Source organism: Planococcus citri, chromosome 4 (assembly GCF_950023065.1).
Source record: "Planococcus citri chromosome 4, ihPlaCitr1.1, whole genome shotgun sequence".
In the NCBI taxonomy this organism is placed as follows: domain Eukaryota; kingdom Metazoa; phylum Arthropoda; class Insecta; order Hemiptera; family Pseudococcidae; genus Planococcus; species Planococcus citri.
In genome coordinates, this window is record NC_088680.1 from 47,379,777 (window position 1) to 47,406,972 (window position 27,196).

The following is a 27,196-nucleotide window of genomic DNA, read 5'->3' on the forward strand; positions in this document are numbered from 1 at the left end:
TGCTCGGTGGCGTGGTAGCTTTTCAATGAGAGTTACACGTCCGATATAACGATTCATATATTTTATATGTGTGTCGTATAGTATACTGATATGTCATACGTCGTTTTAACTGCTAAAATGTACCACGTACTCGTACATATAGTATAAATGTTATATGTACATGTCTCATGTCAGAGTTCTATATCTGTATTATTTTTGCTCGCTGTAACGACGACGACGACGTACGAGTATTCCAAGTGCACTGGGCTAGGTACAGGATCGAATTACGAATACATAACGATTAATTTTTCAAAATGGGTGAATTGATGGATATAGAGTAACGTTTGTTGAAATTCTACTCGTATGTTAGGTGAAGGCAAAGTGCTCAATTTTGGTGGCAGCTTGCGATATTGATTTATTACATTATGTAGTCGGATGCTCGTAATTGTATATCATATTGATGTTTTACCTGAATTCAATGTAATATGATGAATAGGATGGTACATGATTTTGGATGAATTTATCTCGAAATATCGAGCAGATATTGTTATTTTTATTGTTGTCGAAGTTTTTGGAATATCTGCTCTTTTTATTCAGCGATATGTATTTTTTCAAATATTGATTCTATGTTTAGGTTCCTTGGGGTACATTGTGTGTAAAATCAAGCACCCTTCAGTGTTTGCTTTTCTCGTATCATCTCGGCGCGTTGAACTTCATTAAAAATACGAATGAGAAAGTAAAAATGCACGGTCATGGTCATACCTAGCTTAAAGGAAGGCATAGTATGAGTATTTACGATGGAAGATCAATTTCACTATAATAAATCTGCAGGGTGTCTATTGGATGGGAAAGTAGAAGAAATCTACGAATCAAACTTACTTTGTCGAGACTCAAGATGTTGAAAATTTTTAATTTTGAGAAAAAATTTAAGCAGCTCCTGAAAGGCTGCAGTTAGCTCCAGAAATTCTTATACTTACTTGAAGATATTGAGAAACTTGCATGTCACATATACTTTTATTGCTCAAATAGCTAGAAAATTCTAGATCCAATGTAGTGATAGGTATTTTAATTTGTAGAATTAACATAAATAATTAGTCTACAATAATTGTATGTATTTTTTATTTTGTTGCAGGTGAGTTCGAATTTCGACTCTTGAAGTAATAAAATAGTGTGTAGCCTTCTGAGAACGAGTAAGTAATTTCGTGACTCCTTTTGTTTGAGCTTGGTCTGTTCCTCCCCCTCCCTCGGTTGTAAAATTTGAATTTTCAGTGAGAAATTGTGTCTTAAGTTGGAAAAATTGCATGATGAGTGATGGAATCAAAGAAAAAATAAAATCCAACTCGCGGACAATTTTTTAGACTAGATTTTTTTGTTAATAAGAGAGTATTCAAATCAAACCACAGTTACAGACGAACAGATGCTGAGATTTAATTTCTATTTTCTAGAAAATTTTTAAAAATTTGAAGTTGATTCTTTTTTTCATTTTTTGAAAAAATGTTAGCAGGAAGCTGAAATTTGTAATTTTTGATCTTCTAAATAATTAATTTAATGATAAAATCCTGTAGATTTTTGGATTTTTCAGCTTTGGAAAGAATGACATGAAAAAAAAGAAAATTATCACTAGGGAAATTTTTGGATTTGAACCAGCAAAAATTAATTTTGATAACTTGTGGTAAAAACTCGTCACCTCCGATTTGGCTGAAATTTGGCTCACTGAAAGTCCATCGTCACCAACACCTCAGAACTTGATTTTCAGCTGCCGAAATTAATTACAGTGCTATGTGGAACGATTCCAGTGTGCTGGGAAAAAAACTAATTTCTGCTGGAGGCTTCAGATCGCTTGGAAAATGGTCGCAATCAATTCGGAAGGTCTACTTTAGTACCCAAAGCAAATTTCAGATTTTTATCTCGTGGTTTACCTTTTTTTATGAAAATTTGTTTGTAAATGAGCTATTTCATCTATTTTCAAAAATTCGCCAAAAATTTGAAAAATCAAATTAGGCATTTGAAAATTTGATTCCGAGGTGTGGGTGACATGAACTTTCAGTGAGCCAAATTTCGGCCAAATCGGAGGTGACGAGTCCTTTTACTCATTTTCATTTTTCAAATTTTTTCTCCTTAATACTTCAGCGTCAGAAAAATACTCGTACTTTTTTTTGAAGTTTTATCAAATAATTAGAAAAAAAATCTGTTTCATTAATTTTTTGCAATCAGTTCCATTTTTCAATATTGTATTTTAAAATTTTTTCCAGAATATTTTTTGAGATTTTTTAGGCATTCCTAGTATTTTGTTTTTCCCTTTTTTTCCAACCTAAATGCCATAAAATTAGATCACGAATCGATTTGAGAGGCTGAAAATAGGGTATCAAATTTTGAGTTTTTCTCAGAAAATAGACCAATTTACATCATTTTTAAAACTTCTCCTCAAAAAATGAAATGTTGCACGGTGGTGTATTTTTAAACGAGTGTTTTGTCATTTTTTCACTCATAAAAGTCGTGATCCTACCCCAACATTTTCTTTCTTATTTTAATTCGCTTTGCTCCGGGCTCATGTGAAAAAGGGTCGATAAGTAGGTAATGCTTCCGTTCAAAACATTAGCTTGTCTAAGTACTTGAGTTACGCTAATATTGATAAAACATATTGATAAAAACATATGGGCGGTGTTGGTTGATTGATCGATAATTGATATGGAAACGCCCCCTCGAGGTAGATCCGAGACTATTGAAGATCGATAAGAAAACAAAACCGCATAATAACGTACGAGTATCATGTTTACCATAAGGGAACCTGTCTTCGACCAAAATAAAGGAAATCAGTAAGAATAGGGGTGATGCTATGTATTCAGATGACGTGATGATAATAATTAGCACATAAAAGCGGAATTACGAGGATGTGGAGTGGACAGAGACACCTTAGATGATACGCTTAAAGGTGCATTTATGCATAGGTATTATATGTAAGGATATCACTGACGCAGTTCCGGTGTGGCTCCTTTGACTAATAAGCCGGTAGGAGGCGACGGTGCGAGAAGGCAAACTTAGAATTGGAAATCGTAGAGCGCTAATTTAATCGGAACCCTTCGCTTCCTAGGTGCTCTGCGTACTTATGCGTTGAAAAAGTACGCTGTACGCTTAAAGAATGATGAAAAATTCGAAGTGATGTAAGAAGGAGGATCAAGTAAGCGTATATCCGGCGGCCACTCGAATATTCATTCGATACGTGCGTATGTCTATAAGATAGGTATCCATTTGATGTAAGGCTATACTGATATTCGAGGAAAAGAGCGGTGCGGGGTGAGCGGTATCTTATATGCATACAGTATGTTCTGTAAGTTTCGACAGTGCATTTGATTTTTTACTGGGTGAGGAAGAAGATAGTGAAGTGATTTGAGCGATGGGGTCGGATAGCCAGTTTGAATCGATCAACTGAGTGAATGAGTATTTTTTCTGGAAATGTTGGGGAAGTTCAGAACGGTTGATTATCTCTCTCGAAAACTGAGATGAGCTCATTTCAGAGTGAATTCATGCTTTTACCATTTTTTAGCGTGGAAGTTTTCAAGAATTTGTTGAAAATCGAACGACCAAGTCAAGCTTCTAGAGACTTGATTTCAGGTTTCTTTCAACATTCTGTTTCACAAATTTCGGGCTGTTGATAGGATCTGTAGAAAACCGGGGCAAATCCGAGAGGAAAAGTTGAAAAAATTTGAAATTTTCACTTCAAACCCATAGAATTTTGTAACATCTACTGTTTAATTAATACCAGTAATTACGTAAAACCTTCGATTTTAATTCATTTTTTGAAAACAAAATTTCACTCCCTTTGTTTGGAAATTTTTGTAATTATTTTTTCGTCAAACAAGGATGATATGGTAATTTATTTCTCCCCCCCCCACACGTAATTATTGTAGAGTGCGTTAAACTATTGATGCGTTGAACTCGTTTTGAATATCACCAATTTCTAAAGTGTTTTTAACGGTTTTACTATTAGAAAATGAGAAATTATTAATAAAAGCTCCCTTCCCCCATCCACCCAAACAAAATTCGCGGTTTGATTGATTACACAGGGCGTCTCACTCCACTGCATATCCTGTGTTCCCTAATTTTGTCCTGCTCTTTACTCTTGTGTCATATTTTTTTTTTTGTAAAAATTGTTGAGATATCCCAAGTTTGCCAAAGTTGTCAGAATTGCCGAAAAAAGCTCAGTTTTTTGTCAAAATAACTGAAAGTTACAGTTTGTTTTCAAAAATGTCTATAATGAGTAGTCCTACTTTTTGACAAAGTTGTCAAAAATTATCATTTTCATCATAAAATAAATTGTGTTCCTTCTAAATAACTGCATAAGTCTCTTTTTTGCCAAAATTGCCAAAAAAAAGTACCTACCATTTTTTCCCAAAATTGTCCAAACGTTCTTTTTTTAGCCAAACTTGTTAAAAAAAGACACATTTTTTGCTCAAATTGTCAAAAAGTTCCATTTTTCGTTCAAATTGTTAAGATGTAGGTACTTACTGTTTTTTCCAAAACTGCTTAATAAAATCCATATTTGTTGCCAAAATTGCCAAAAAGACCTGTTTTTTGCCTGAAATGCCATAAGAAGTATTGTTTTCTGTTCAAGGGGAAAACGTCATATTTTCCGCTTAAATGTCCGAAAAATTTCGCATCTTTTACCAAAGTTGTCAAAAAGTCCCTTTTTATAAAATTGACAAAATTTTGCAAAAATTGCCAGTTCTGCTTTTTTTGGTTTCTTCAATCGACCTTACTTGCAGTTTTCCATTCACTTTTTAAAATTTTTTTCTACACCTCTTTTAAACATGGAAATATTTTGATCACAAAAAATTCTGGCTTGAACAAGTTTAAAGCCTTCTCTTCTCAAAATTCTAATCTCCCTCCTGCTCTTTGAATGTAGTTGAGGTCGGGAAAATTGGAAGGAAAACTGGTCAAAGTCATGAAAAATAATTTTTTCAGACGATTGAACAATGCCAACTGTAGACACCCTGTTTGTAGCTTTCGTGCTGTTTGAAATTATGGGTGGAAACTGTTCCTCTGGTAAATTCAGAATTTTAAAAGAGAACAGGCAGGGAGTAGATTTCTGTACTCTGTGTACTAAATTTGAAAGATGCATTATCCATGTTATAAACATTGGTTTTATGTAGATTCCTCTAGAGAATAAACAAATTTTACAATTTTCGGCTTTGCACATCCTTCAGAAATAGAATGAGGGTGACATTTTCACCAGTAGCATGAGGCATTGGAATTGGAAGTGGAAGTAAAAGTGCCTCAGATGAAGAACCCCAAACCGTTCGATAAATGATAACGTTGCCCCACGAAGAATTAATATAATGTAAGAGGCATTGGTCGACTCGAAACTTCTGGGACATACTGTACAGGTAGAAGTACAAGAAGTAGATATACTAGACACAAGTACCTAGATACCGGATTCGGGACGGAAACGCGGTTGGACGGTGGCGGCGTTACATATAAGGAGAGGGCAAACAAGTATATGATCCTCGATCCTCTCTGGTCGGGCTCAGGTCGCTCAGGGGGTTAATATAAGAGGATAGTTGGCGATCGAGAAGGTACGCAGCTGGCTGTACATGCATAAGACTTTGCTGTGTACTATGCTATGCTATACGAAATACGCGCATGCCCGAGTTGTTGTTGTTGTGGTGGTGGTTGTCGGTGGTAGTGGCGAATCGTCGATTCTCGAACCCTTATTAGCGTGATCCAAAAAAAAAAAAAAAAGAAAGAAAAAAAGGAAGACGACGACTACGACGGAATAAAAGCAGGAGAAAAAAGTTTGTTTCGAAACGGCAATAGCTAGGGTAATGGTGGCGGTGGCCGAACCCCATATTACTCGTATACTCGCGTACATAGTGTAGTATGATCTATGTGTATAGCGTGTATTACACATAGTTCAGCTATATCGGTGAGCCTGTGTGTGCGAGTTTTGTGTACAGCACACACACAGGTAAGGCAAAGTAAAGGTAAAAGCCGTCGTTATAATTTCCAGGTGTTCGCGAAGTCTCTCTGTGGGCTGTAGACGTACCTACGTATACTTACGATAGAGCGGTGTTCGGTTTTCGAGTCCGCGGGTCTTCGGTGGTGGATTACAAGTTGCGCGCGTTCGGTGTGATATGTGTGAACCGAGGTCGTGCGATACGATTTTACCTTACCTTTTAATGTTTTCAATTCAATGTACGATTCAGCGCGTGTCAGAACGGACGCGAATCGGATTCGTAATTTTCCGTTAGAATTTCGCGTGTTCCGGCCCCATAGGCCAGACGACACTGCCGGTGTTTCGGTCCGGCCGCAAACGTAAACGTAAGAAGAGTCCCGGCGTCGACGGCGACCACGTGCTTTTCGCTTCGACGACGCGTCATCAATTTAATCTGGCGCGGTGACCGGTGTGAATGAAAAATTTCGCGGTACGGGAGGCAAAACGTGTCGTGTGTGTCTGTATGTGTTAACGTGAAATTGGTGTTCAATGAGTGCTAAGGTTAAGGACGAGACCAAATGGGCTGTACCGGATACGCCGAGCGGTCGCTCGGAGTCGTTGAGCAGAGTCCGAGGTACAGCTGATTCGTTTTTGAGGACCCTCAAAAGACATTCGTTACGAGTACGCCGATCCAGATCATTGGCAGTTGCCGAAAAACGTAAATCTGGTAAGTGCTCGGCACGTGGGGATGGTGTTTTTTGGGTGGAGTGGACATTTTCATCTGAGGTGTTTGAGAGGTGGAGAAGTTGAGAATTTTGGTTTTATTTTTAAACAAAATCGTGGGGTTTTTCGTGTTTGAGAAAACTGAAGAAAGCTGTTTTTTTACTGGTGTTGAAAATGGTTTTTCAAAAAATTGGTCTGAATTTCGGAATGTTTGCTTTTTTGAAACAATTTTTCAATTTTAAGAAAAATCAACGAATTGTCTTATATTTCAACGTTTGCTCCATTGAAGCTGAAGAAAATTGAATTTTGCTCTCCTGAACGCTGGAGTTTGAAAAAAAAATGGTCACTTTTTTCACTGCTGAAAGTCACTAATAAAGTCACTTTTTTTTTAGAAGAATTCCGCTACGATGTGTGCCTGTTCAGTTGACTTCTTATTCGCATTTTTTTTTTTTTTTTTTTTGAGAAAGGGTGAGAGGAAAGTCTTTAGAATTAAGCTGTTGATTGTTGGAAAATTTGAAGTTTTTGATGGTTTAATTTCCAACCACCTTTTCCACCCACCTCATTTCGTTCTAGGAATTGTGCGAAATACTTGAACATCTGCATCGTAGAAAAATTTGAAAATTTATATTTTTATACTCTTCCCTAATTATCAATGCGTGCAGTTGGGATAATTTGGATTTTCAATCAAAATTTGATAGAATTTTTATGCAAAAGACTAAAATTTGGTCAGTATCCGATTTTTTACTTCTGGAGTCAATTGTTTCAGATGGTTCCAAGCTGTTCTCGAGCCTCCAGCGAATTTTCAGATGCTCCACTTTTTAGAAAAATACATAGGGCTACTGTGGGTAAATAGGGTCAAAATAAAATTCAGCCTCTATAAAATTTATTTTCTGCATGAATGACCTTTCTGGTCAATTTAGGCACATTTCGATTCAAAAGAAAAACTTCCTCTAGCGTAATTTTTGAGAAAAAAAAAACCGTAGAATTCTCCGTTTGCGAACGAGTGAACGAAACACGCTAAAAATTTGATTTTTTTGTCCACTTTCAATCTTACGAGTGAAAAAATCCCAACTTTTTAGGGGCTGAATTTCATTTTGACCCTATCTATGACATTTTTTTTGACACGTAGAGAATCTGGAAATCCTGTAGAGCCTCAAGAACAACTCGAAACCATCACCAATTGATTCAGGAGGTCGGAAATAGAGCGTAAATTAATAATTTCAGCCATTTGCATCGAGTTGATTACATTTTGATTTTATTCGTGGAAATTTATGAGCCAAATTCGAAAAATCTAAAATTCTCTGAAATTCGAAAAATGAATTTTAGCAGCTGAAATTTGCGTTAGCGGTATACCTTTGGCTCCTCTTTTTACTCCCCTTTGTCCGGTGCAAAAATTTTGATGCCTATTAAAATATCTCCCCAAATTTTGGAGAAATGTCCTCAGGGGATGAAAATCCAACTTGAAGTGTTCAAAAATCGTGTTTGTTTGCTAACTAGCGGTTTCAAAAATTTTTGCTCGAAGAGAAATTCCATCTTCATTTTTTGAAAAAATTATGACAAAACAGGTAAAGTTTCTAGAAAATTATCTGAAATAAAATTTCAAAAAAATTCTTCACCAGGGAACCTTTTGAACTCGCACTCTCCGAATTTTTCTGGGTCAAGTGAATCAATGTGAATGATTCCTTTAATTCAATCCCCACACACCAACTACTGGTTTTGGGTCATTCTGGAGCTTCCATCGCAATTTTTAAATTTTCTCCAAAAATTTTAAATCGCTCTCTTAAAACTTTGAAAAAATGCAGCATTTTGTGTCACTGAAAAACTATCGAAGAAAACTATAACATCATATTATAGTAAAATAATTTTGTTGGAAAATAATGAGAAATTTTTTAAAATTGGAAAAATAATATTTTTATTCACTTCCATGTTGTTGGTATTTTGCAAAATTTGATTTAAAAATCGAATAGCTCCATTACTTTTACGCAGACTGCCAAACTTGACTCTTGATGGGCATTAAAATTCATAAAAATCTGCCAGCAGGTTAAAAACATGGCGAATTTATCTCGGTTACGTGGTATTGGGTCGCGATAAGATCATCTTATTAGGCATATATGTCTCAAGGTGCGAATAATTACACCGTGTAAGAGAATGAAATTTCACTTAGAGAAGTTTCTCTATATTCCCCTTGGCCCCTAAAATACGTCCGTTAATAATTTATTGCTCGTGCGTCTGCGTACGCGCCGCACCCGCATATACGCGAGTAATCCACCCCCTTTTAAATTATGCAGTTTTAAATTAACATTTTACTCGATTTAATACACGCAGCCTTTTCCGGTATGGCACGTGCATATGTAGTACTTACCTACATAGGTATAAATATGGAGAAGTACACAACGTGAGTATATAAATTGTATATGTGCACGGTGTTAGAGGTTCATTTTATTGTTATTACTGTGGTATTTTTCATTCTTTCCATGTACATGTGTGTAGGGAAAATAAGAGTGAGAAAGGGTTGGAAGGTATAAGAAAGAATCGAGTAGGTGGGTTTCGTTTAAAAATGCTTTAATTTTTCGCAATAATTACCACCACGCTTTGCGGTATGTTTGTTATTATTAATGATGGTAAATGTGCCCAGCTAGTTACGAGTTTAATTGTTCGTAAGATAGCAGGATGAGGCATAGACGAGAAGAGAAGAGGATAAAGGGTATAAATTGGCTGCACGGCGGTTGGAGTAATGACAGCAGAGGCGAAAACCGTTGAAAAAAATGTATGTTTGGCAATTACTACGTCAATTGTGTAGGTATGTGGTGTGCATTACGTATATGTCAAAAGCACGTGACGGTATTTCTATCATGTATCTGTCAAGCGAAAAGTAACAAATAGAGAGAAGGTGCAGTATAAATTTTCCTAGTGGACAGTAAGCTTATACTATACTGACCATGAGTGGCAAATTGCAATTCATTTTTTGGTGGGTATTTGGGAGAAAATTTTTAGTTTTTTTCGGCCTTCTCTTTACCTCATCATCTTGTTGTAGAGTATCAGATTAAGTAGTTGAAGAAATATGCGACGTGTTTCACGTAGGTATGAGATAAAAACGTCGCATCTTTACGAAATGCCTTTTCTCTTCGGAGTTGCTTTTGTTTTGGAAATATTCCACCATCATCGAAAGATTATAAATTTTATTCCGGTTTTATTTCCGGCCGGTTGCCATAGCCATTCGTCGACCGGATGGTTTACGACCCAGTATACCGTTGGACATTTTTCGTATTGGATTGGAATTCATTCGTTGGTGATAAATATATATACGAATAGGTATGTAATGAAGGTAGTGTACCGAGTGATGCATGGTCAAGAATGCTGAGGAGACAGGACGTGGGTACTGGGTACTGGGTACCGTACGAGTACAGTATACGAAAGGCATACCATGTCATGGTGACGATATATTATGTATGTACGTAGTATGTGTGTGTGTCGCAAATCGGAATTTTTCGACGACCTGGTTTTCGCAAAGATGGGGTTAAATTTTTATACGTACGGGAGAGATTGCAGGGAGAATAGAGAGCAGAGGCTATTTCGGTATTGTCTTTTTATAACGCTACGTTTGAAAGGTACGATATTTCGATTCCGAATGAAGTATTGTGTTGGCTTGCATTTGATGTTTTACAAAATCGACGAATGACGAATGAGATAATGTTGGAGGGAAAAAAGGTGCAACTTGTACATTTTTGACGAGGAAAAAAATGCGAATAATTTATATTCGTGTTACGTTTCGCTACGATGGAGATGTGTCGAAGAATATTGAGGTAATTTTTGGGTCTTTCGAAGGTGTAGTTGTTGTGAGTAGTGGTTGGAAAGATGTCAGAATACTTATTGTGTGTACTGAGAACGACTGAAAAAAGGTTCTTACAAATGTATGCATTTATGAGGTGAAATATGTAAAAATATGCTGTATTGATACGAGAATGTCTCCGAAATGGATTTTTATCCCCAATTTCAGTATTACATGCTACACAATTCGTGGAAAATTGAAAAGTTGTAAAAAAAATCAATGCACTTATACAACTTTGATTCTTGAACATTACTAAAACACCTGATTGGACTGGATTTTGGAGATGTACTCCAAAATGTAAATGCATCTTGTGCTGAACAAAAAATCGATAGCTAACTCTTGAAATATTTCAGCTAAGTGTGCCCAAAACGAACAAAGTAGAGTACTTTATTGCACAAAATCTCCATCTGGGATTGGAGGAGTTTCGATTCAGGTAAGATTTTAGAATGGGTAAAATATTGTGAAAATTTCAATTTTCAAAAGTCTGCTGGAAGCTCTAGAACTGCTCCAAACGGATCGAAACTGTTTCTATTCGATTCTGAGGGGAAAGTGAAGTTCTGATTTTTTTCATTTTTGACCCATATTTTATTTTTAAAAATTTATCAAAAACCGAAAAGTACCTACACATTAGCAGCTGAAATTTTGTTTGGTAATATTGATACAATTTTACATGCTTTTTTGGTTTATTAGCCTTGTCTGGTTCGAACATTTTTCTGCCGGGTTGGGATATCTCCCTTGTTAATACTAAAAGTAAAAAAGAAATGGGACAGTTGAAAAAATACGTGTCTATAATTTTTTAATTTTTTGCCATGGGAGACCTCTCCTTCCGTTGAGATCTTTTTGGATGATTTGAAAAATTCCTAAATTCTGTTATGAATGCAGTTGCATCATGAATAATATGCATGATATTTTTGCCAGATTTTCAGAAAACCAAAATTTTAAACGCTCAAGTCAATTTTTGGATTTTTAGCGAATTTTTGAAAATTAGAAAAAAATGTAAAGTTTTGCATGGCTCGTACTCGGTTATTTTTTTTTGCAATTTTGGTTACTAAAGTTTTTTTTTTTTAAGAGAATTCAAATATACATATCTCACTTGTCAAAATTTTCAAATAGTCTCCTTTCTTGCTAAAAATTGTCACTTTTTTGTAAAAAAAAAAAACAAAAGGCATTCATTTTTTTTCAAGAATTATTCAAAAGTAGGTACCTACCACTTTTTTGCCTCAAAGATGACAAAAAGTTTCACTTTTCAATCGAAAAACTGACCAAAAAAAGTCTCCTACTTTCAACGAAGATCGCTAAATGGTACCATTTTTCGCACAACAATAATTAATTCCAAAAATTTGTGCTTTCTGCTAAAATTGTCATTCTTACTTTTTGTCTAAAATTTTTCAAAATTTTCGCTTTTTTTGCAAAAAAATCCGTTTAATTAAATTTTTCAAAAATTTGCTAAATATTAAAAGTCAACCTTATACCTTTTAAAATATGAAAAAGATCATTCAATTTTTTGAAAATTTCATATCCATAAATTGAGATACTCGAATGCTGACCTAAAAAGCTGAGCTTTATACCACATTGATTAAAGGTTGATGTACACCTTTTTAATCATTCCACAATTTAATTTCCACAAAAAAAAACCTTAATTTTATTCATTTTAATTGTATCAAAGCTCTAAACAAAAGACTAAAGTTTGCGTTTTTTTTTCGCTTCCCAGTATAATGAATTTTCAAAAGTCTCCCTACAATGTACGGCTTTGAAAAAAAACCACCGTACGTGACATTTTCTCTTCGCCTTGCTGCCAATCCTCGCTCGTAGCATGCTTGTGTACACGATACAATAATTGATACATACATTTAGGTGCGTTGCACTGGGTAAACAATAAATAGTACGACAAAAATACCACGACATTTCAACAGGAAGCATATTTTTTTCGTGATTTTTCAAACACAGCAATGCACATGTTACCTTCATCGCTTCGTCCCCTTGCACCATACTCGTATACATCAGTCATCTCACAGCAGATCCCCTTCGTCGTATACGCTTTTAATTAAATCGAAATCGGCGGAAAAGGAAAAATACAGCGGAGCTCGTGTACCTGCATAAAAGGAATATAATTTGGATTTCGCCAACTCGACTCGACACGACTCCCCAATCCCCATCGTATTACATTAGCAACAGAGTAATTTAACGGATTAAAACACCATCTCTCTCGAAATTGTCACATTGATTACAACTTGACGAGGACGACCGCAAATTGCCTGCCTTCGCATCGTCGCGTCACATCGTCGATGCCTCTCCAAAAACCCATATTGCGTGTTAATTTTACTAATTGCTAAATTGATTTAATCGTCATGTGACGTTTTTCCAATTTACCGAAACGTCGTCAGTCGTCATCGTCGTACGTAATTTCTTCTTCTCGTCATTATTACCTATGCCCTAAACTTATTCTTCGTCCAATGTACGAGAAGATTATCGTCGAATCGATATTATTGACGTAACTTTCCGATTCGTTATCGTTATAGAATATCTATAGTAATCATAATCTGAAAAAAGGGACTGACTCGAACATCTCGATCTACGAAGCTATAGCAGCTTCATTTAAATAATATCAATGCTTATTCGCGCCAACTTGATTGACAGCGCGAGAAAAAAACCTACGAAAATATGTCCTTTGGTAATTGCAAAAAAAAAAGTTGAATTTTCACCATCACTTTTAGTCTCATCGTATTCCAATCACGTTTCTCTTGTACTACGAATTCGTTCAAAGTATTCCCTTTGCTTACACTTTCATTTTTCCTCTTTTTTTTGCGCTCCTTTGAAAGTGTCGTCGAGTTTTTCCTCTTCGTAATCGAATTATTTTAGCGGACTTTATTTATTCTCGCCTCTTTTTTTTTTTTTTTTTTTTTTGACAAAGTCGTGAATCATGAAAGTTGCCCATGTCATAATTTTGTACTGAAAATGTAACTTTTTCAAAAGAAAAAAATTGGATAGGGAGTGAAGTAACGTCGAGTTGAATAAAGGGAAGGGATGAGAGAGGAAAAAAAATCGAAAACGTGAATCGCTCACGTTGAATATCCGAATGTTTTTAAACAAAAATTCATTCAATTGGGAAGAAAAATTGATTCATCATTACCTTAAAAGTTCGTATTCGTAATTCAGCCGAAAATATTATTTCATATTTTTGTAAAAAAAAATTACTACATAATTAACCCTACGTTTGAGAAACGACAATAACAATCAAAAAATATTATACCAATAGAAATATTCTGTTCTAAATGAAAACCTTCACTGCAGCGATTTTAATTCGGAAACGAAGACGAACTACTCGTTGTAATTTTTCACATTCCAAACAATACAATTTCGGCGTTAATTAGCTACATTCCTTAATTACCAGCGCGTTTATTTAGATCAAAAAATAACTAAGCAACAATGTAAGAGAATAATACATAGAACTGAAGTCGAAACAATCGTCAGTTGTGGCTACTCGTTATTCTATCAATGCTGTGTTCTAAAATATAGTCATTAGATGATGATCGTTTCTCACAACCTAATTTCATCAATATAACTAAACACAAGGCCAATTTTAAGAAAAATTTATTAAAGAGTTTGAAAATAAGAGAGGTGAGTCAAAAGTAGCTCGAATATGGGAAAATTGAAACAGATGATTTCCTGTGCCAGCGAAGAGGATGACTGTACAGTGTTGAGTGTTACAATAAAATCAATTTCGGTTCGGTTCGTCGTGTAAACAATTTAACCCCCCCCCTCCCTTCAAAGAAATCGAAAGTTTCATAATTTTGGTAAAAATCTAGTCAATGATGGGCTTGTGAAATATGGAAGTTTTTAGTAAATACTTAACGAATTTTTTTCAGTTTTTTTTCATTTTTTTGAGGAGGATGCATACATTTTTGTTTATTAATTTTTCTCTGAGTCGCAAAAATGTCCACTTACATGCAGTGAGGTTATTTTTGATAATTTTCCTATTGCAAGTACATTCCTTTCCCAGGCAGAAATTTTTCATTTACACAATTTTGGACCATTTTCAGAAAAAATTGAAAAATATTAAAAATATTATTTTTTGAAGTAGGTACTTATCCCTGAAAATAAATTAGAATTTCAGAAATTGGTGCCAATGGTGTTTTCTTTTTACGCCTGCACTTGTTCAGAAATATTTGGTTTGCTGAATTTTTTGAAATTTTTCTGAATATTTATTTAGATTTTTAGTACGCAATCTTTTCTTTATATTCATTTTGGAAGTCTACCCCAGAATACCAGAAATATAAATGCTAGGAATATTTTTAAAATTCACTTACAACTCGCCTATTTTGGTTTTGATTTTTTGCAAATTTTGCAATTTAATTTTCTGGTTTTTAATCTCTAAAAAAATTGTGGATTTGATTTTCAAATTTTTTTCTGTGACAAGTACCATCTCTCAAATTCGAAAATTGTCTCCCTTCCCTCTCCAATTGAAATGTTTGGCACCTCAAAGGGCCAATAATAATTACGAATTCGAAACCAAATCACCGCAACATAAAACATTAAATCCAATACCTCAAATTAGCTAGGGAAAAACGAGAAAAATCGCCAAATAAATTGATATTTGCGTCCAGTCATCGTATACTGGGTATGCCAGCAACTCGTTAGTTATAGCAATTATATGGTTAAGTAAATTTATAACGCTCGAACCGACGTATACATATAAACCATACCATCTTCGTCCACATACAAATATCGGTAAAAGATAACGTGTAATTTATTACAGAGCTGGTTATAATGACCGGCTTTTTACACGTATATAAACACGAGTGCATGTTTCGTATGTATTACATAACATTTCAAGCTTGTGAAAATGAAAATTCAGCTACAGCACACACGTGACAATACGTAGTCTGTCTTAATTAATATCGTCACAATGGCGAAATCCCCAAAGGTTTATATGTTTTCATATACAGTAAACACGATTAGTTTAACGTCCTGTTCGTCTGCGGGGAATTTTCGCCTCGGTATTTTCGACTTTTCAATTTTTCAGCATTTATGCTTCGCCATACCGTGCTACGTATACGAGCATGAGAACATGTTAAAGAGTATTTTTCGTATTCGGTTCACGAATTATTTCGCCATTTCGCCGACAAAAAACGTACTCCATATGCTGAAACTTTTCGCATTATTGTGTTGTGTGCTTGCGTTTCGACGTCATCGGGCAAGACCATCAATCATACTCGTGCATAGTAGGCTGTGTCTACGTTTACTCTACACATAGGCACAAGTCTCGAAAATTTTTCCATTTTTACGCAAACTTACGTACATTCTGTATGGTGTTATGGAAAAGTGAGAAAAAATTTTCTCGGATGTACGATTAAAAATAGCTCAATTTTATCGCCTTACATGACACATCAAGGTAGGCGAAGCAAGCTACGAGTACACTTATAATATTTATAATGCTCGTAAGTAGAATTTTTTTTTTTCGTGTCATGATACGTGTGTAGTATGTGCTTTTTTCTTTCCCCTTTCACATGTTTACTATAAAAACGTACCTACCGTGTATTCCATGTACGTAGATATAGGTATACATTATTCCCCTTGAGACAAAATACCATTTTAGTGCTGGAATAAGCGTTTACTAATTGAATTTACTCGGCCGAAGAACGGAGAAAAGGCTTCGCGAATGCCTTATATAACCGAGGGTGGTATGCTTACGTTAGTTGCTTAGTGCTTACACATATACAATACTTAGCTCGTAAAATTTACCAATACGATCGAAGCATACTTCCAAAGTCTGCATCTAGCCTATAAGATATACCTACAATGAATTTCTGGGCAAGGTTGAGTAATTGACCCGAAAGTATCGGAAGTCTTCTTCAATTTATGTTGTTAATTTATATGGATAACCTGTAAATTGGAACCTCCTCGGGTGCAACGTGTATACGTCGTTTAATTCGATAATCGTGTTGTATCGAGTCGAAATTCTATCTTATAAATTTGATTATTGGTATCTTTTCGCCGATACAATTCTCAATTTACAGTATTTTTGGTGTAAAAGTTGGCGGAGTGTATTTATAAAGAGTAAGACGTCGCTGTGAGTATCATAGCCGCAGGAAAATATTGTAGACGGAAATTCGAATGTGAATCTACTGGAGTCGATTTTGAAAATAATCGTTTTTAAATTGGAATTTTCAGGATTTACATGTTGAATATCAACGAACTACTGAGAATTGAGACATATATTTGCGGGGGGGGGGGGGTCTTGGAGCAGTAGGTAAAACTTGAACGAATATAAACGCAGCCTAAAGAAGATTGTATTTTTTCGATGGGACTTTTATTGCCAAAAAGTGCTGCTTTTTGCTGAAATTGTCAATAGGTACCTATTGCTTTTCCCCAAAAATTGACAAAAATGCTCGTTTTTTTTTTAAATAAGAAGTTGGAAAAAGTCTTGCTTTCTTGACAAAAATTGCGGAAAAGTATACCAATACATATACAGGGTGTCTGTACTGTCTGTCTACAAGGTAGTGAAAAAGTAGTAATTTTCAGCAATTTCGCTTAAAAGGTAGTGAAAAATTGAAAAAAGTGGAAAATCCTGAACAATTTTGTAGAAAATGGCTCATTGGTCGACTTTTTTAGAACTCGAATTACCTACATATTTTTGAAAGCTTTTGCACTCGCGTCGCTCGGGCTATTTGCTCTTCTTTTTCCATATACTATAATCAAATTCAAGGAGTGTTCAAAGTTTCAATCAGAAAAAAACACACTTCCTTCCATTGAAAAAACTTTATTTTTAATTCTTGAAACATGAATTTTCAAAAGCTTTCTTGGCCTTGCTTCACTCAAGCTCGTTTGTTTTTCATTTTCAAGTTTGAATATTTTTAAAACAAATAATCATTCAAGTTTCAAAACTAATTTTCGAGAGCTTTTGCCTTCACTTGGGTCGGGTCCTTTTGCTTTTTTTTCATCTCAGTTTTTAAATTTTTCAAAAATAAATCATTATTTGAAATTTTGAAACAAAGTACCTAATAAACTTCTTATAAGTAACTTATCGAAGTACTTGATTTTACAGAGTTTTTGCCCTCACTTGATCGCCAGGACCACTTTCTTTCTCTTTTTCGTTATTAAAAAGTTCTAGACTTGATTTCATATGACAGAATTGTTATTTTACTTTGAGACTCGCCGTTTTATTTCAAAAAATTGCAGGTATATTTTTTTCCAAATGTTCAAATTTTTCATTTTGAAAAAGTTTTTTATTCGTCCAATTTTATGAAATACAGTAACGAGAACCTTAAATGTGAAAATATTGAAATGATAAAATTACTTATATTATTATCGACATCCGCTTGCTTGAAAAAAATCTTGGGATGTTTGAAGACCATAGAAAAGCGAAAAATTTGAATGCAAAATTTTGCCTCGTCCACCCCCCCCCCCCTCTTGAAAAATCTCAAATGTTTAAAAAATGTCCTGCTAAAACTCTACTTTTTATTTTGAAATTTTGTTGGACTAGGCAGCCTGAAAAATCACTGCTATAAATGAAGAAAAATCCTCCATCTTTCACGTTTGAATGAATTTTATTCTCGAAATAATTTTTTACGTGAAAAAATATAAAATTAAAAAAATTAAAAATCTATTTTGTGGAGGGGGAGGGGGTTAGTAAAAATTTTGGAAGATAGTGATTTTGTTTTGAAAGGAAGTGAAAAGGTAGTGATTTTTGGTCAACAAATTCCTATAGACATTAGACACCCATAATGGACATAGAGTCCTGTTTTTCTTTGAAATTGTAAAAGTTTTGCTTTCTCAGTAAAATTCTCGCTGTTTAGCAAAATCGCTAAAAAGTCTCACTTTCTTCTAAAAATTGTCAATAACCATCACTTTTTAGCAATAATTCTCAAAAACTCGTGTTTTTTGGCTGAAACTGTCAAAGTTGCTTTTTGACGAAAAATTGTCAAAAATTCTTGCTTTTTCAAAAGTTGACCAAAATTGTCGCTTTTTAGCAAAGTACCAAAAGTAAAAATTGTTTTTTTGCAAAAAAATTCCAGCAAATCTCACTTTTTTCTAAAAATTGTCCAAAAGTCTCGATTTTTACAAAAAATTGTTTTTTTGCTGGAAATTGAAAAAATTCTCACTTTTTTGCCAAAAAATACCAAAAAGTTAAAAAATATGTACTTAGTCTAACTATTTAACAGAAATGATCTATAAGTAAAGATATTACATACTTACTACATACTTGTACGTTAGAATGTCAGATGAATCATAATATTTTCTGATTTGTCAATTCAATAGACTGGTCTAATTTTTTGACTGAATGAAGAATTAATTGATTTTTTTTTCCTTTGTTACAGATTCATTCGTAAATAGTCAAGAATGGACGTTATCTCGTTCAGTACCGGATTTGCGAGTCGGTATCGTAGGTTCTTTATCATCCGGCAAATCGGCCTTGGTACATCGATACCTTACTGGCTCTTATATGCAAGAGGAATCGCCGGAAGGGGGTCGTTTCAAAAAAGAAGTTGTTATCGATGGGCAAAGTCATTTATTGCTGATTAGAGACGAAGGTGGATTACCCGAGTTACAGGTATATAGATTGCAATTTCAATCATAGAAGTACTTCTCTTCTCTCTTCCATCGTGTAATCTACCTTTTTACTTATACTTTCATTGGTGTGCCCTGTGCCTTTTATTTCTGTTTGCGGTTTAATTCGTTCTACGTGTATTTTCAAGTGCGCAACGAGCACGCTAATTTAATTGAAACGAGTACTACGAGTATATATACGATGACGACGACGATCAAAAACGAGAGAACTTGGAAATTAATGGAGAATGAGGAAGACAGGGTCTGGTTGAAAGGGGTATGTTTGCACAGCGGAAGACGCAGTTCACATTGTGTTTTGGCTGCTTTTATGCTATACACGAACATGCGGTTTCCACGACGCATTTTCTCGATCAGCGATACTATAAAAAGCGGACTCGTAGAAGAGAATGGGGTCTGGGGTGAGCGTGCTGTACTTCTTTTGGGCGTCTTTTGTTTTCGTCTAGTGCATTCAAAGTGGTTCCCGGTACGAAAATGCGAACCGGAAAATTCAAACGAATAGCGTTTCGCGATTGAAAAAATATTATAAAGGTTTTCTCGTGATGAAGATTGTTGTTACTTAATGTAAATTTTCCACGTAGTATGTACTTGTTTTGAATTGTCCCGATGTGTTGAATATTCGATGATGAGGATGATAATGGTTGTACTGGAAGTGGATAGGGTGGTATAGATGGTCGAGATGGATTTTAGAAGTACAATTTTTTAATGTGTAAGGGGTTTTTCTTTCACTGAAGGAGTGAGTCGATTGAAGTGGTTTGAGGGAGGATTGTTTGTAATTTTGGGGTGATTTGAGATGAAATGATGAGATGGCAGAAATTTAGTCTGGAGAGGATGGTAATGTTATTTGGTGTGGGTGTTGAGCTATTTCGAACTGGTTTAGAATTATTTCTGGAAAAATCAAAATATATTTTGTCGTTGAATGCAGAAAACTCACGAGCTCAAAGTGTCTTATTGACTTTTTAGATGTAAAAAAAAAATTAAGATATCTTTATTTATTAATTGTATTTTTCATTTATTGATTGGAGCTATTTCTGCTTAAAATTTTCCAACGTGAACATGCTTTTAGACTTGGAAAATGTGATTAAATCAAAGTTTTGATCAGATTAGATCTGTTCAGACGTGATCAGATTAGGTTAGGTTAGGTTAGGATTTTTAAAAAAGTCTGTTCAGATCTGATCAGATCCAAAAGGGGAAACCTGATTGGATCTAATCAGATCAAAGCTGATTAGATTCGACCAGACCGATCAGATCTGGATAGATCCAATCATTTTCCTCTGGGAATGCAGAGGGAAGTCAGTAGCCCATTTTTCATTTTTTACAAGTTTGATAGACCATTTTTCTAGAAGTTTTGATGGGCCATTTTTCTAGAAGTTGTAGACGCCTAAATTCATTTTTGGTATTTCCTAAGCTACATATTTGAAATTCTTGGAGAAAATTGAAAATTCGTTGGAAGTTCCAGAATGACTCAAATGTGAGGAGGGGTTGAAATTATTCACCTGATTGATTCGTTTTCTTTGAAAAAAAAAATAAAAAAGTTAAAATTTCGTTAAAATGTTGGATTTTTGAATTTTTTAAAATTCATCAAAAATCCAAAAATGAACTTCAACTTGAGGAATTTTAGTTATGATGGTTTTAAAGAGTGCTCTTTCAATCTACCTTGGTGTCGTTGAAATTGGAAAGTGCCTGTTCGAGTGGTTCCCACTTTTTATTTGTCTCATTCGTCGAGATTCTGTTGAATTTCCAATTTAAAAATTCGAATTTTTATATCCAATTCGTATCTAGACCCTGCAAGCGACGATAAAGCAATAAAATTCATTTCTAATTTAAATTTTATACTTATCTCCGTTTTTGGTGAAAAACAAGTCGTAATTAAGCAAAATAATCATCTCATCTTTATCTCCATAATTTCCTGATCTGAAATAAGAAAGTTGTCCGTTTTCTTCTCACCCTTTTGAAAACTCGTTGACTCATATTTAACGACTTCGTGCATCAAGGAAATACGCATTTCCCCGAATAAGCTTTTCCATATCACTTTAACCAGCAGCAACCTCGATTCGACCCTCTTTTGAAAATTAAACATTAAACGAAAATTACCACCGTCTGTAAGCTCGACAGGTAGACGCCACACGAAGCTAAGGAAAACATTCGCGTGGATGAAAATACGTCTGAAAAATCGGCTGACAGAAGGGTGCAATCAAGGGGGCGAGGGGGGAGAGGGTGAGAAGACATTATAACATCGTCGCTCGTCGGTCTAACTGGAAAATCGACTAATTGGCGCCGCGCCGTCGTTATTTGCCTGCCTGCAGCTTCGGACGCAAGTTCGATGGGGGTATTTTTGAAAAAATATAAGGGTGTAAGTGGTACCTCTCGTATACATAAGTCGTCGTTGGTAATTTTTTCCCCATTTTTTACCGCCATCGTGTCGTTTATGCAACACGCAACACGTGTGTTTACAAATAACCTCGCGCAAACAAGATGGATAAAATATGGTTCGGAAATAACTAGGTGCCTTTGTACGAATTATCGTATTTTTGAGTCGATTGATATCTAAATGGTTAAAGTTGACAATTTTTTTTCGTTGAAGCATCGCACTGTATTGGTTTTTGACTGGTGTATTTTTTTTTTTTTTTTTTTTGAAAGTACGTTGGTATAGTATGATGATCGATATTTATACATCGTATCGTCGACAACCAGTCGTATATACGAATTTTACGACTCTGCTATACCCTCTTCGACGACGATGGTGACATTTGAAAATGCGACGAAATGCCGGTTGTTGCGCCACGTCGATAAAAAGAAGTCTGTCTTTGTCTCACGTCTCTTTATATACCAAATATCGAGTATCCCTTACCTGTATTTTAGCTTATACTTACCCTTCTGTTCTCTCAATCGCGACCTATTCTTATGCTCACTGCGACGACGACGTGTACACGATACAATTAAATAGGAATTATTTTTTTCCGCATCGTTTGCCGCGAAAGGGTGAAATAAAAAATAATGCTGTACGAAATAGTATACACGCGACAATAACAACGCCAAATCAGACAACCTAACGATAATACCTAGACTGAATTGGCAATTTCGAAATTCTACGATGCTAATTGAGAACGGGTTCGGTTTCTTTTTTCTTTCTTCGACTAGGACAATTGGATTCCGATCCGTTATACCGAAAATTCACGCATCCTCTCCTGTCCCCTTTGGACCAGATTTATCGAAATGTGTTTGAATATAAATCGTATGTTTTGAACGCTCTGTATACTTTCCCAAAAAATGGGCACTTCCACATTTAAAATTGTTCGTTTCGTTAAAAAAAAAAAAACAATTTTTGTCATTTTCCTAATTTTTAAAAAACAATTTTAAAGAGCTATAAGAATACACCTCAAGTTGATTTGGATGAGTTTTCTGGGATTTTGTAAAAATCTAGAATTTCCAAACTACATTTGTGCGCTCCAGAACGACTTGAAACCGCCTCCAATCGACTCAGAATATTGAAATTGAGGTGTGAACGTGAAGTAAATTTTATTGTTTCAACTTCGGGCATGTAGGTAAAATTTTATGGAAATTTCAATTTTCAAAAATCTGCTGGAGACTCTTAAACTGTTGAAAATAGTTTGAAACCATTTCTAATTTATTGAGGGGTCGAAAGTAGGGTACATACCAAATTTCAGCTTTCTCGGTCAATTATGGGAAAACTTTGATTTTTTTCATTTTTGACCCAAATTTTCAAAAATTTGCCAAAAATCGAAAAATTTACTCGAGTGCCTAAAATTTTGGCTCAAGGTACATACATTTCACCAAATTTTTTTTTAGTAAATTTCCGTTATTTTATTTTCAGTTTCGCCCTTTTGCCATCTTTTGACACGTATGGGCAAATACATCATTATTCATTAATTTGAAGCACCCTTCTGGCTTTCTCTATTCAATAGCCAAGTCTGCTCTTCGAAACACTTCATTATTCTCTCAGACTACCCATTCTACATATAAAATATATTATTACTTTGAGAACTTCGACCGCACAGAATCCTTTTACAAGTCGTGATCGTGCTAGCAAATTTAGGGAAGGAGTACATTAGATGCCTATTTCTATGTTAAACACACGTTTTCAATGTGAAAGAAACGTGTACTACTACGAGACACGAGCACCATAAGACGTATGTAGTTTATGTAATAAGTAGATAAGTAAATAAACGAATGAAGAGGTGAATGAGCGCCCAGCGCCCCCGATTAGTCTTCGTAACGTCGTCGTACGACATTAGCCGTGAAATTTGCACGCCTCCTTGACACGACGAACGATTAATTAACTCCAATTGGTAAAGGGGAATTACAAATAATTAGAGCGGATGACGTAGGATGCTAGCGAGGACTGAAGAGGAATTTTTTTTTCAACTACATTTCTACTAGTATAGTAATAGTGTTTATTTGAATATTTAAATAGTGTATTTGTAATTTGTATAGATTATATTGTATTTTTTTCTCTCTTTCTGTATGTTGCAGTTTACGTCGTGGGTCGACGCGGTCATATTTGTGTTCAGTTTAGAAAACGAAGCTAGTTTCAATTCGATTTACAGTTACTACGCGGAGCTGTCGCATTATCGCAATACAGCCGATAAAGATATACCTATAATACTGGTCGGAACGCAAGGTAAGCAAGATGCAATGGTCTAATATAGCTTTATCGATAGGCGACCATTGTGGGCAGCAGGTTATCGAAATTGGATGTACTGGGGCTGGCAGAGTAGGATGACACGAACCGCAGACCAGATGGCGTTTTGTATGCGAGTCTCGAAGTTGAGAAAATTTCCTGATGTGATATTGATAGATGGTATATTGGCATATTGAGAGATGAAGGGAGGGCAGTTATGGGATCGAAATGAGGGATTAATTCAAAAAGTAACCATAATGTTATTAAATTTTCATTTTACGATGAATTAGAAAAAAAGGGTAATGGGAAAGCTGAAGAATTTTAAAAGATCGAAAAAAATTTTGGACTGGGTGGGGAAAAAATCGAAAAAACTTCCAAAAATACACCACCAAGCCAATTTTCAAGTGTTGAATATTTTTGAATTTTGAATTTGACTCATTTTCCATGAAAAACTGAAAATTTTGGTTTATAATCCATTTTTGACATCCCACCTAATCGATTGATGGCACTTTCGAGCCCTTCTGGAGATTCCTGCAGATTTTCAAATTTTCCAGTTATTGGAAAAAGTTTATTAAGTGGGGGAGAGGGGGGGGGGTAAATCGCAAAAAAATGAAATATTTTGACGAAATTCGGTCGAAACCTTCGTATGGAGTTCAAATTCAACCAAAAAAAAACATTACCAGGTCATCAAACGTCATCAAAAAGTCATCCTTTTGCCCAAAAATTGAACGCAATTACCAGAAAGTAATCAGATGTTCTCAAAATTGAATGATAATTTGCCCAAAATGATGAAAGTATTGTAAAAATTATTGTTGAATCGACTTCCTACTTACTGAAAGTAATCACAAATTGTTGAAACATAATTGAGCAACATTTTGCGAAAATTGCTTGAAAATTTGTTGACATACTCTGAAAATTGTTTGAATTAATTGGCTGAAAATTGAGCAAATATATCGGTAAAAATGCTCAGTTTAAAACTTGAAAATTATCACAAATCCATCGAATTTCAATGGTATGAGTATGAATGTCATTGACTCTGAAATTATGACCGGGGGGGGGGGATTTCTTCATTGTCTTTCCAGTGATTAGCGCGGAAAATTCCATAATATCAACCACCCATCCAAGTTGAATTCCAAACCTGTACGTGATTTTGAAAAAAGGCCGTCCAAAAGTGGAACTTTGGTCATCCAAAAATATTAAGATCAGAATGATCAATCAAAATTAAATTCAGAACCTGCAGAAACTCAGATATAGGTTAGAGTCTTTGTGACTTTTTTGATTAATTTATCATGGCACGAATTTTCAATAAAATTTTGATCTGTATTTAAATTGTCTTTTTTCCAAGAACATGGAAAATCCAAAAATCTGCTGGAGGTTCCAGAATACCTTCTATTTTGAAGTACATACATACAAAATAGAGAATAAACCGAATTTCAGAATTTGCGAGTGCTGAATTTCTTTTTGGTTCTCGTAATTTTTTCCAAACACTAAAACATCAAAAATCTGCTTGAGGCTCCAGAAAGGTTCAAAATGTTAACCAATCGTTTGGAGAGATCAAAAGTCAAAAAGCAAAATTTCAGTCTTTCATTTTAACGCTTTCGAAAATGATGAATTTTTAATTTTTTTTTTTTTGAAAAAATCGCTGTAGAAAATTCTGAATTTTGAACTGGAAGAAGCATGTTTGTGAAACTTCTGCTCAAAATCGATCGAAATGGTCACAAAAATAGGTTTACAGATGCTTAATTTCATTTTGGCTTTTTCAACGCAATTTTCCTCAAAATGGAAAATTCAGAACAAAATCATCACCAATTTTTTCGGAAGGTTGAAAATTCTGCATAAACCAAATTTCAACTTTCTATCTCAAGTTGACGAAATTTTGAGTTTTTCATGGAAAGTGAGCCAAATTTGAATTTTTGAAAATTCGTTAAAATTTACTTATTTTAAATTTCCGAACATTGAATTGAAAGATGCTTCAAAAAACAAAAAATTAAAAAATTGGGTTTTTTGGTATTTTTTCCACATTTGAAAAAAATGCAAATTTTCTTGATGCTGTTGAAAGACTGAAAATTTGAAAACAAAAACCAAAAAACTTATGAAAAATATTGGATTTTGAAAAAAAAAATTATTTATGTGGAATCAACGTTTCGTGTTTTTCACTTCACTGATTTAGATTGAAAATTAATCGTGAAATTGCTTCAACCTTTTGATCTATAGGTAAGGGAATGTCTTGGTGGGTCGACTTTGGGCATGGGCTACTTAGTTCAAACTATGAGATATCGTAAGTACTTGTACAAATTATTCTGTTGGGGATGCGAATCGTAAGGGTAGCTATGTTACCGGAGGGTCACAAGATGGGTTTATTTTTGATGAGACATTTATACGTTAATCTACATTATACGAACGAGGTGTTTGCGTTAAAGTTTTTCCTATAGGAACCCGGACGAAGGGTGACAGTCATGACGTGTGATTTTTCTTTGTCATGTATACCTACTACTAAAAGACTAAAGTAAAAGGTCCCTGCGACATACCGTAGGTACTATGTCGGACTATCAAATTGAAAAAAATAACGCGTATTAAATGAGGGGAGTACGCTACGGTTCAGGTGATATTTTTATTTAATTAAAAGGTGGAGAGGTAGACCTACTTCGGTACCTAGGTGTTTTTTTAAAAACAGAATAGAAACCGAGGAGCGAGGGTCGTTGAATTATGCTGATTCGTGATCTGTGTAAAAAAAGATTGTGCATATACGAGGAGGCGAAGGGTTAATTATAATGATGACTTTTTGCGTGTTGTCGTCCGCGCGCGTAAATGTTGTTATACAGCTGATACACTTTATTGGGTTTGAATGCAAGTGGGTCGTAGAATTTATGAGCTTAATTAAGGTGTTAGGTGGAAATTGGAAATTAACCGTCAGAGGTTACAGGATGCGAGTTCTGTGTCCTGTGTAGTACATAGTTCGTGGTACTTACTCACTCGTGCAGTATGTGTAATGAAAGAGCATTTGTAGGTGTTCTTTCTGCATGGGTTTACTACTCATATAGGTAGCAGAAGAGAATTTTCGTGGATTTGGAATTTGTTGGAAATTCGATTCTAAGGCATCGAAAAAAGATTACATTGTGGAAAAAAATTATGGTATCACTTTCATTCTGATTGACGTAATTTGGAACTTAATATGAGTAAAAAAATCTCAGTGGTTCCCAAAAATGTAGGTTTCTGATAAGTAATTCTGAAATAGAGCTATTTGCTGATGATGCTAAGATATACAAGAAAATCCAAGATATAAAGGATTGTGAGGGTCTTCAAGCAGATTTGGATATGTTCATAAAATGGAGTAATGAGAACAAACTGCCCCTTAATGTTTCTAAATGTGCAACAATGACATTTACTCGGAAAAAAACTCTCTTAGAGTATAAGTACACAGTTTGTGGGGAAGAACTCTGTCGTTTAACTACTGTTCGGGACCTGGGTATATACCTTGATGTGGGACTTACTTTCAAGTATCACACTAACATTGTGGTAGCAAAGG

At 34.9% G+C, this 27,196-nt stretch overlaps 1 protein-coding gene across 2 annotated transcripts in view; it reads left to right on the forward strand.

The window, feature by feature from the left end:
- CenG1A (Centaurin-gamma-1A) overlaps positions 1-27,196 on the forward strand; it is a 67,604-nt gene that overhangs the window by 13,185 nt on the left and 27,223 nt on the right. Inside the window, exons 1-3 of one of the 2 annotated variants that reach the window (XM_065361853.1) lie at positions 5,207-6,638; positions 18,782-19,014; positions 23,523-23,670. In XM_065361853.1, coding sequence (XP_065217925.1) covers positions 6,461-6,638; positions 18,782-19,014; positions 23,523-23,670 — 559 coding nt within the window. In that variant the 5' untranslated portion in view covers positions 5,207-6,460. Of the gene's footprint in view, positions 1-5,206; positions 6,639-18,781; positions 19,015-23,522; positions 23,671-27,196 lie in introns of those variants that run through there. The other variant, XM_065361852.1, reaches the window with a different exon arrangement.